General features: G+C 34.4%; 2 protein-coding genes across 3 annotated transcripts; one reads left to right on the top strand and one right to left on the bottom strand.

The window, feature by feature from the left end:
• The first annotated feature begins 3,084 nt into the window (after positions 1–3,084).
• LOC115991516 lies at positions 3,085–8,331 on the top strand. 2 transcript variants are annotated; one of them, XM_031115264.1, is made up of 7 exons: positions 3,085–3,358; positions 3,924–4,346; positions 4,444–4,496; positions 5,246–5,283; positions 5,523–5,841; positions 6,758–7,074; positions 7,468–8,331. In XM_031115264.1, exons 1-7 carry the CDS (start codon positions 3,346–3,348, stop codon positions 8,060–8,062), a joined length of 1,758 nt encoding a protein of 585 aa, XP_030971124.1. In that variant the 5' UTR covers positions 3,085–3,345; the 3' UTR covers positions 8,063–8,331. The 2 variants fall into 2 exon arrangements, with proteins under 2 accessions (XP_030971124.1, XP_030971123.1); XM_031115263.1 differs by having other exon boundaries at positions 3,921–4,346.
• Positions 8,332–8,742: 411 nt separating this feature from the next.
• Positions 8,743–9,460, bottom strand: LOC115989064. Its single transcript, XM_031112722.1, has 2 exons — positions 9,190–9,460; positions 8,743–9,007 (listed from the first exon to the last, which is right to left on the bottom strand). Exons 1-2 carry the CDS (start codon positions 9,373–9,375, stop codon positions 8,873–8,875), a joined length of 321 nt encoding a protein of 106 aa, XP_030968582.1. The 5' UTR covers positions 9,376–9,460; the 3' UTR covers positions 8,743–8,872.
• Positions 9,461–10,889: the final 1,429 nt, after the last annotated feature.

The following is a 10,889-nucleotide window of genomic DNA, read 5'->3' as shown; positions in this document are numbered from 1 at the left end:
AAAAAATTGCATTTCTGACACTTGAGCAAAATTATCTAATTTCTCTGTAATTTTATTTAGAGAACAATAATATGGTTAAAAGTTGAAACTGCTATGGTAGCATATCAATGTCAATTTATATATTAAATTAAATACTCCTGTGGCAAATTTTTTTAATTCTTAAAATTTTGCACATCAATATTCTAATATGAGTCTGAATTTGGTAAGAATGGGGTGTAAAACCTATATTTTATACTATCCAATAAAAAATTCTCATATTAACATTTTACTTAAAATTCAATATATCCCACCATACCTAATAACATTTCAATAAATTCCTAATTTGGTATGATTTATTTATGGGTATTATAGTTTTTATTTTATTTTATTATTATTTATATATAAGATAGAAATTCTACTTTAATCTAATCTAAGTATTTATGTGTGTGAAACTCCCTTCTGTAGACTTGAACTTTGGTCCTAATCTAAGTATATATGTGTGTGACCATCGCACTAAGAGTGCGCATTGGTTATGGGCATATTAGTGTTGATTGGATGTGGTTGTGTTTATTTTTAATTATGTAACAAGATGGTGTGGTATGTTGAAATTTGAGGGGTAAAACATGAGTTTTACACCACATCCTTACAGAATTTAATCTCTTCTATTATATATTTTTAATTGAATTTATATTCTATTTTATACTTAAACTTTCAATTAAAATCTTATTACATCCTATTTTCTTTAAAAGATAGAATAGGTAAGTTCATAAACAACGCAATCATATTAAATATCTATTAATAATTATCATAATTATATATTTAATAGTTCCATGTAAAAACACTATATATATGAATAACTATCATAATTATCGAATTATTAAAAAAAAAAAAACCTTATTGTAAGGCTCATGTGATGTGAAAATGGATGTACCAAGTTTAAATTGACTCCTAAAATCTATTATGTTTTGCATTAAAAAAAAGTTTTATAACTTAGTAATGTTATCATTTTTGTTGGATATTTTGTATAATTAGGTAGGTTGTAATGCAAGTTTAATCCTACTTTTGTGGTAGAAGAATGTTATTTGATCCCACTTTGGTAGTGTAAGAGTGTTATTGTATCTTTATAAGAGAGAGTGAAAGAAACACAGAAAAACAAGTGAAAATTGCTTTAGTTGTGTTTTTGTAAAAATGTTAGTCGAAGCCTCAATTGATCGAGAATCTAACAAGGGTCGTATAAAAGCTTCTGCTTGACGGTTATTAATTTTGCCAACTTATTTTACAATTCAGCTTATTTTTGCTACTATTTATAGGTTTCACTACACTTTTTGGTACTATTCAATTCATAGGTCTCACTATACTATTTCAGCTAACTTTTACCTTAATCAACATTACTTTCAGCAAAAAGTTTTCGGTTTTAGCAAAATAAGCGGATCTAAAATGTTTGTGAGAGTTGGGGATTGTTTCTAACTATTTTCTAACTGCAATAACACTTTATTTGTAACTTTTTATGGTCTATATATATCAGTACTGTCCACATATCTGACCAGCAACCTAATTTGATCGAGCCAACCCAAAACAACCAGGTTTGGATGGTTTTGGCAGCTTCATTCAAATGGAGGCTGTTTTTGATGTGATAAATCCAAATGTAATTGGTTGGATGGTGGATTTTGGTGGCAAATAACCAAATAATCCAATCCCAACCAGCCAAAGAACCCTTCTTCCCTTTCACATCGCCATCTACCCTTAATTAATAGAGGTCTATGTTTACCAAAAAAAAAAAAAAATGAGGTCTATGGTGTAACCCTAATTGTGCAAGGCATGCCATGGCTGATGGGGTCGAATTCATTGTAATGGGAGTTATTTATTATTGTCATATTCTATCAAAGTTGCTAAAGTGGTCTGTTGTTAGCCTGAAATGGGTAGTTGTAGTGTATTTGACTATGTTTTATAAAGGGATTCATATTGTATGTGGGGTAAAATTAATACCATTGTCACATGTCAAGACTACGTGTATCAGCACCTTTTGTAGATAAAGTAGCTGTGAACATTTTGATACATATAATGTGATCTATTTATCTATTAGGATAAGGCCAATTTGGCTTGCTGTATAAATATAATTAGGTTCATAGTAGTCTAGTAGAGGGAGTTGTTATATTTACTGCGTTGGGTCAAATTTGCTAATGCTAATGAGGATTGTTGTCAAACCTGGAATACATAATCCTAATGTATTCAATTTAGTTGTATACAGGGTAATATCTTTGGTTGCTTTGGGAAACTTGGATTTAGATTTTAAATTAGTAAATGTGAAATGTTTTAATTTCAAATCCATCGATTTTAGGTGTTATTTCAAATTTAATGATTTTATTTATCAAATCCAAATTCTTGACATTTTTAAAATTTTTAAACAAAATATTTGGATTTTAATTATCCAAGTATAAATCCAAATGCATCATTGAAGAGTGGTCACATGTCAAAATTATGCGTAACAACAACTTTTTGTAGATAATATAGCTGTGAGCTTTTTAAATGTAGAGAATGGGGTACATTATTTGTCGGCAAAGACCAATTTTTATTTGGTTTTTCAATACAAATTTGCAAAAATTCATAAAATTAAAAATTTTTTTTCTCTTTTTTACATGACTTTCAACTATGTAAAAATAACATAAAAGGGGTGATGTTAGAACTTACAAACTGATTTTTTTTTTTTTTTTTTGAAAAAAGAATTTACAAACTGATTGATGTGTTACCAATCACAGAATAAATTAATTCAAACACTTATTTATTAGAAAGTTAAAGCCCACCAATTACATTAAGTGCCACATCAATCTGCAAATTTTATATGGTAAAATTTTTAGTAACTTTTAAAAACTAGTCCACAAAATAAAAACTTATTTCAACAGGTGATTCGTATTGAAATAGCCTCGTAATAAGAAGAAGAAAAGTTTTCTTTTTGGGTTAACCAAAATTGGGAAGGCCCTGAACCTGCAGTGCTTGAGGCCCAAAATATATATGGGTTGGCCTTCTTATGGTTTGAGGATTTTTGTGTGGCCTTTTTTATTTATGGGCTGCAAATTGCAATAGGCATTAGGCACTAGCGACTAGCAACTAGCAAGCATCATCGTTTTTTCGTTATCCAGCACCTGCACACTGTGTGGTTCTCTCTCTCTCTCTCGCTCGCAGTGTGTTCCTTTGACTCAGATTGTGTGTCCCTCCCACTAGTACTACCAATACCATAGTTGTTGTTACTAACAAGGAAAGATTACTAATTTACTATCCCCTGAAACCCAAAGTGCTGTCTTAACAAATGCTATGCCTATGCACTCTCTCTTTTTCACTAAGCTCTTGAAATTGGCTGAATGAGCTCCCATGCCTTTACTAGGTACTCTTCTCTCTTCTACTTTTCTTTGTTTTCTTCTATCTCCAACTTCACATTCAATACCTTATGTGTATTTTTTCAGTTCAAATTTCTTTTTTATATTAAATTAAGTTGAAAACCCAATTCATTGTCTTGTTTAATTTTATCCTGTTACTGGAGTTTGCCCATGAGACCACTCAACTTTATTTTCAGATTGTTTCTTCTGTCTACAACTTCACATTCAATTCCTTTTCCTTATGAATTCAGTTCAAAGTTTTTCTTTTTATTTATTTAAGTTGAAAACCCAATTCACTGTCTTGTTCATTTTTCTCTCAATCTCCAGACTTTGTTTTGAGAGTTTTATCTCCATGAATTGCTTATGTGATTGAAACCAGAAAACTTGCTTTTAACATAATTTAGTACCTCATAAAGCAAGCAACCCATAATAAACTTGGTTGAGTTTAATTGCCTATTGGTTAAATTTTGAATCTACAATCGTTCATAACTGTTATGCAGAGTCTTTGCACTTGTTTTTCCGCTTGATGATACTCACTGAGGGCGTCTCTGTTATTTTTGCATTTGTTAGCAGATATTGCTGCTGCGCAGCCTGCCTTCCAAAGTCATTTGTGTATGCACAGGGCTCAAATTTGTAGTCATGGTAAACTATCATCAACTTCACTTACCTTGGCAAATGAGAAAAGATTGTCCTGTGCTTGGAAATCCTTGGGCTTAGCTAAAGAACTATTCTTTAGTGTGAAGAACCTTGAGGTACGAAGGGGTAGACTCCGAATCAATGCAGTTGCTACTCTTGAGACCAAAGGATTGGTTCAGAATGAAAATGGACCGAAGGGTTATGATGTTTCACAGGTTGGTGCCAATTCAAGTCTCCCGACAATTCAACTTGTTGAAGACTCAAACGAATTGGGTGAGAGAGAGAGGTTGAGAAGAATGAGAATATCTAAAGCAAATAAGGGGAACACGCCATGGAACAAAGGCAGGAAGCACAGTGCTGGTAACAATATGTTAAATAGAGCCTGGCCTCTGTGTTTATCAGTCCTTTTTCCATTATTGTGTTTTTCCAATAGCTTAACAATTCATTTCATTGGCAGAAACCCTTCAACGGATCAAAGAGAGAACAAAGCTCGCAATGCAGGATCCTAAGGTGATGTCATGTAAGAGTAATTTTACATGTACTTTCAAAGTGACCTTAGTCTGTTTAAAATGAAGACCTTTATATAGGTGGATCTTTTTCTAAATGTTTGAGTCTGGATGTTTTAAATGCAACTGTTTCATCATTTAAATGGTTAACTGGACACACACTTATCTTATTGCACACATGTGGGGTGTGTGGTGATTGATCATTTAATTTGTACATCTATCCTTGAATAATATAAACTTTTTATACTACACCATGATGAGAGGGCTAGGCGTAGTTGTAAATATTCTGCTTATAAACTAATTTTTTGAGTTGATTCAAGGTGTCTGCGACTTGTTCAATACTTAATGCTAGACTTAGTACCAATTAATGTGCACACTGATGAAATAGTAAGCAACAAACTCTATAGTATTTGTTTTAAAGATTTGATTTGCTTTGGGTCTTTTTGAGGTTGGGTTTTGTCTTGACCTGACAAGCCATCTCTAGGTTTTTCCAAAATGAAGCATGAACACCTTTTTAAATTTAAATAAGCTTTTTTAAGTCTAGTATCCTTGGACAATCTTTGAGATGATGTTTTAGATGGTCAACCCAATGAGTAGGATATCAGTGGTATGATTTAGATTATGAGATGTCCAACAGATTATGCATTTGATGCTCATAATGTGAGAGGTTTTCATGCTATCATTTTTCATAACTACAATCCATTAGGGACAAAGGTAGCATTGCTTATTCTTCTAACAAATTTGGATGTGCAGGTCAAAATGAAGTTAATGAACCTTGGACATGCTCAGAGGTAGGTCTTCTGCCATCTTGTTTATTAGGGATTTAGTTGTACCATTAGCATTTTTCTCTTAGATTCTTAGCGGAGTCTCAATCATCTAAAGTATTTTATAAGCCTTTATTCAGCTTGTATTAGGATCTTTAATGTTTATGATAGACATCGAAGTTCATGAATTCATAGTATTTCCCTCCATACCAATTCCAATTTTGTTGTGCTCTTTTTTTTCTTTCAAATTTTCATTGATTGCACAGCAAAGAGACAAGGATGAAAATTGCAGTTGGAGTGCGAATGGGGTGGCAAAGGCGACGAGAAAGGCTCATGGTGCAGGAAAATTGCTACTTTGAGTGGCAGAACCTGATTGCAGAAGCTTCTAGACGAGGCTTTTTTGGTGAGGTAGAGCTGCAGTGGGATTCCTACAAGATCTTGAATGAGCAGCTCAAGCAAGAGTGGGTGGAGAGTGTTGAACAAAGGAAAATGATGGAAAGACCAAAAGGTAGCAAGAGAGCACCTAAGTCCCTTGAGCAAAGGAGGAAAATTGCAGAAGCCATCTCTGCAAAATGGGCTGATCCTGTGAGTACTTACAATGGCATCTAGAAGTGGTTGCATGAACTTTACTAGTCCTACCTTGGAACTCCCCATTTAGATAATGGGTTGTCTTGAGGGTCATAACTCATAACAAAACTGCTCTTCTCAGAACTTAGTATCAAGTAATCATAACTCACCTCTGCCCCTACTCATGGAAAAAGAACTTAGGAAATGAGGATTGTGTAATCCATAAAAATGTAGATTCCAAGTGCAAGACTTGGTGCATGCCATGACACCTCTATTTTTTTAAGATTTCTGAAAACAAAATGTGTTCTTGCTGCCATCAACTGATGGGATGGTAAGTTCAAGGATTTCATGCACAGTATTGATTCTCTTGCTAAACTGATAAATCCTTATTGTAAAAGCCAAGTTTCATAATACTCTCCACATCTCCAAGTGGAAAAACAAGATCTTTCGACTGAAAAAATTTAAAGGGTGCTGATTTTTTTTGTCAAACCTATTCTAAATTTAAGTTGGTTCTAAACATGACAATTTTGTTTAATGTTTTCCTATTTCTCCAACCTAAACCTGAAATATTCCAATTTCTTGTCCAACACTGTCCAACCTTCTTAAAGAGGTTAAAACAGATGTTCTGAATGCATCTCAATGGTATTTGAGCTGTACAACTATGTGTTATACTTTCATTTTTTTCAACCTCTTCCCTTCTAGGCTATCAATCTTTTGTTCTCCCTTAGGCCAATTTTCTGCAGCCTACTTATTAGTTTGGCTCAAAACATTGGGATGCACAGAAATTCTGTCAAATTTCCCAAGAAGCCAAGTTTCACTTGTGACTCAAACTGACTCTAGTTGTATCAATTCTACTTTGTAGTTATTCTATGTAACATTAGCTGTGCGCCTGAACTATTTCTTCTCCAAAATGTATTTTGTTGCATTTTATCAGGATTACCGTAATCGGGTTTGTTCTGGCTTGGCTAAATATCATGGCATAGAACCTGGTGCCGAAAGAAAGTCAAGGAGAAGGCCAAGTGATGGTACACGAATGTCTAAAAGGAGCCCTATGAAGAAGGAGGATAGTGATACGAGTAACTCTTCTGAGGGTGAGGCTAAAATCCAAAATAAGCGTTCAAGGTTGAGGAGAAATAGTGCACCCCTTTACAAAGATCCCCTGGTGAGTTCTAAGCTGGAGATGATAAAAAACATCAGAGCAAAGAGAGCAGTTGTAGAAACAAAGAAAATGGAAGCCATTGAACGAGCACGGTAAGTTCATATGTTTCTACTCTCAAACTTGAATTGGTTTAGTACAGAACTATTGAATCAATTGAGAATAGGAGACATTTGGCCAGCACAATTAAGTCATAAAGTCATCTAAAAAAAAACAGAAAAAGAAAAGAGTCATAGAGGATGAATGGCCAACCAAGACCAAGTCATCACTTCCAAATAGTTTAATGGTCTGAGACTAATGCCATTGCTTTACCTGATCAAACCTTTGTCAATATTATTATTCTATTTTTAACTAGTTACTGAAAAAAATAATGTTAGTCTGAATGAACCCATAAGGGCTTCATATATTTCTCATTTCTGACTGCCATTATCATTAGCTACGTTGAAATTCATGAAAAATCTACCCTGGTTTTATGTGACAATCTGCAGGTTATTGATTGCGGAAGCTGAGAAGGCTGCCAAGGCCCTTGAGATTGCTGCAACAAAGAGCCCTATTGCTCGAGCTTCCCTAATGGAAACCAGAAAACTTATAGCCGAAGCAATCCAATCAATTGAATCCATAGAGACTGGTCAGATCAGTTCCCATGAGAATGGCAGTTTCCCTTCTATTGCCTCAGACGATCTGATTAGCCAAGTCGATAAGGATTCAAGCGCAAAAATTGAAGTTCTAAACCATGCAGACCTGAGAGAAGTAAATGGGACTCCAATCGTGCCAAGCAAGGATGACAACTTCAACTTCAGCAAGTTCACCTTACATGAGTTGCTGAATAATGAAGAGGAACTTCTTCCATCAAGCTTCAGTGGTTCTGGTACGTCCCCGTTTGGTTTTGATAGTCTAATGAAGCAATCATGTTCGAGGAATGACTTGAACCAGGCAGAACCAAATGGCTATGGTGAGTGTCGAAAAGACCCTCAATTAAATGGAACCGAGGTTGAGTCCCTGAAAGAGGAAACACCTAAATTGGTTCCCGTAACCAAAAAATGGGTTCGTGGGCGGCTTATTGAAGTAGCAGAAGAAGCTTAGCGTTGGTGCAGGAAACATCATAAATTTTTTTTATGTAACTGTTATCTCCGTTCTTTGAACATATGAATGTATAATGCAAGTCTTGATCACAGCGGTTCCAACCGAAAGGCCTTTGCCATCTTAGTTTATAGGCTCAAAGTTGGATGCTGCAGTTTTTTAAGCAATATTAGTGCCAACTGCCAATTTAGATCAGTTAGGGTCGTAATAACATTATAGTTTGTATCCACGATCAATTTAGTTTCTACATATATTTCCCTCCTTTTATAGTCTCTCAAATGGCTCATCTATGATAAGGCATGCTGTGGTACAGAGGGCTTCTTCAGTGGGATTCATACTTAACAACCATGTGGACTGTGGAGGCACAAGGACCTCCAAGCCATAAAAAGTAGAAACTTACTGGTAAATAATGATAATTGCTATACTGCAGGCAAAGCTATTAGCTGATTTTGGTCTTCTGGGGGATGCGATTGCAGAGTGCAGTTGGTTTGCTTATATTTAAAGTAGCTGAATTGTTTGTTCAAATGTTCAGTGGGTTAAGCTACATCTCATTCTTCTTGCTCTTTCTTTATTATCAAGCTGTTGTTTTGGCTTCAGTACTTTTAAAAGAACATATCAAAAAATCAAACTTCTGAAATTTTCCATTAAGCCTTACACTGATTATTAAATTTACAAGCAAAATCTAAATATGAAGCATGGCATTTGATTCATGAGATAAGAACATGGGATATGGATAATCTGTCTCTTTCAGAATTCAGATACACACATGCGAAGCTGAGGATTAATTAGTATATATATAATAATAATAAAATGTCAATCAACAGGAGATTTATTAGAAGAGTCATGATCGGAGAGTTTGAGTTGGGAGTCCACAGCCTTCTCTATCTCTTTTCTCTTGTTTTCTTTCTCTTCTTTCCTTTTGTTAATCTCCGCTTCCAATTCCTCTCTCTGCTCAAGCACCACATTAAAAAAAGAGAGTAGTAAATAAACATAGAAATTAGCATATATATGATGTATTTTCCGAATACTCTTATCTCCTGACTGCATATATGCTTTATGAATAGAAATGGATGAAAGATATAAATATATGCAAATTAAGAATTGACGAGAGGGTACTAAAAAGCACCTACGTTGAGGGTGTCAGCGACGGGCAGCCTTGTTCCATGAACAGCAGCACGTGTGGGCGGTTTAATTGCCATGAACCGCAGCTGCTCATGTTCATGGTGGCTGACAGGGCCACGAGTCAGAGTCAGAGTCTGAGCCGGCCTCAACAACGCCCCAACCATGACTCTCATTCTTCCCAGCTGCTGCTGCATCTTCTCGTCTTCTATAATCTATACGCTATAGAGAGTCAGCTAGCTTTTTATTATATTAATTAATTGTACTTGGGTAGAACTAGAAACTTTTTTTATTTTATGAGAATAGGTAGAACTAGAAACTAGTGGAAAGAAATGGTAGCATCTGGAAGTTGAAACGCGATATGTCAGGTCAAATTGTCAATGTCAAGCAAATTGGAAATTAATTGTTTAGAGGCAAGCATGCACAGCGGCTACGTGTCTTCAAACTTCATTCATCACGTGGCATCCTCTGTATATCTCTGCTTTGATGTGGAGTGGCATTTGGGCTGGTCTGGTGTGTATAGATAGGGTGGGGGTAATTTTTTGACCCAACTCCTGGGAATTTTTTGATCCAACTCACATGGGTTGGGTTGAGTCGTGGTTAACTCATGAGGTGGATAATTTTTTTTTTTATTATTATTATTAAATTGAACAGAAAAAAAAAATCACACTTGTCACCTGAGTTAATATACAAAATATACATTAATATATAAACTAATATTCTAACTTAGTTGTAAATAAAATATGTTTAAGTATCCAATTGAGTTGATAAACAAAATATAAATGAATTAGTATCCTAATTCACTTATAAATAAAATATACATGAGTTCCTAACTTAGTTATGAACAAAATATATCTAAAATTTTTAATTTTTTTATTAATTATATAATATATTTAAATATATATTAAAAGAACTAATTGGATTTTATATTATATATGATGGTAGGAACTGAGGAAGTGCTCTACAGCTGGTTTTTTTTTTAATTATTAAATATATAATATATTTTAAACATATATTAAAATATGAGTGGGTCGGGTCGGGTTTGGCAGGTTTGTAATTTTATGACCCAAACCTAACCTGACCTGCTATAAAAAAATTTTTGTAACCCAACCCACCAAGCCCTTAAAACCGACCCAACCTGGCGGGTTGGGTTGGGTCAGGTTGGGGTTGGCGGGTTTTCTACACACCCTTAGTCTCCATAAAAAGTTTCTTGCATATTTGTTTGCTTATAGATAAGCTAAGTTTGAGAGTTAGTTTAAAACTTGTTTAATAAACAAGCTAAGTTCAAGTAAAAAAAATTGTTCATGAACAAGCTTGTGAGCTATAAAACTTGATACAAACAATTCAAGTACAGACTTATTTATAAGTTTATATATGTTTACTAAATAAACTTATTATACATATTTTAATAATGACATAACCAACATGAGACCACTATCTATTATCTTTATTTTTTCCTTCTCACTATACTGACCAAGCACTACTTTAGATTATAGTCATATATATAGACACTTATTGTTGCTTATGTGATAGTATTTGGGCCCCCAATTTATTTCTATATGGGCTATCTCACAATCCTACCAATTGGGCTCTAAAATTTGCCTAGTTAGTCTTCTCCAAGTCTCAATCCAAGACCCTCTCTCTGGTTTCCCTCAGTTCCCCAGTGTTTCCTTGTGTTTTTCTCTTTGTATCTCACTCCCTAAAAATTTTC

This window comes from Quercus lobata, chromosome 5 (assembly GCF_001633185.2).
Source record: "Quercus lobata isolate SW786 chromosome 5, ValleyOak3.0 Primary Assembly, whole genome shotgun sequence".
Taxonomy (NCBI): Eukaryota; Viridiplantae; Streptophyta; class Magnoliopsida; order Fagales; family Fagaceae; genus Quercus; species Quercus lobata.
This window is presented reverse-complemented; position numbering and strand designations above follow the sequence as displayed.

Excerpts from the sequence above, each read along its gene's own strand:
- LOC115989064 (XM_031112722.1), bottom strand. The coding sequence starts at position 9,375 with ATGCAGCAGCAGCTGGGAAGAATGAGAGTCATGGTTGGGGCGTTGTTG. Across the intron at positions 9,008-9,189 it reads CCGTCGCTGACACCCTCAAC|AGAGAGGAATTGGAAGCGGA; the intron begins GTAGGTGCTTTT and ends GTGCTTGAGCAG.
- LOC115991516 (XM_031115263.1), top strand. Across the intron at positions 5,284-5,522 it reads AACCTTGGACATGCTCAGAG|CAAAGAGACAAGGATGAAAA; the intron begins GTAGGTCTTCTG and ends TTGATTGCACAG. Across the intron at positions 5,842-6,757 it reads CTGCAAAATGGGCTGATCCT|GATTACCGTAATCGGGTTTG; the intron begins GTGAGTACTTAC and ends GCATTTTATCAG.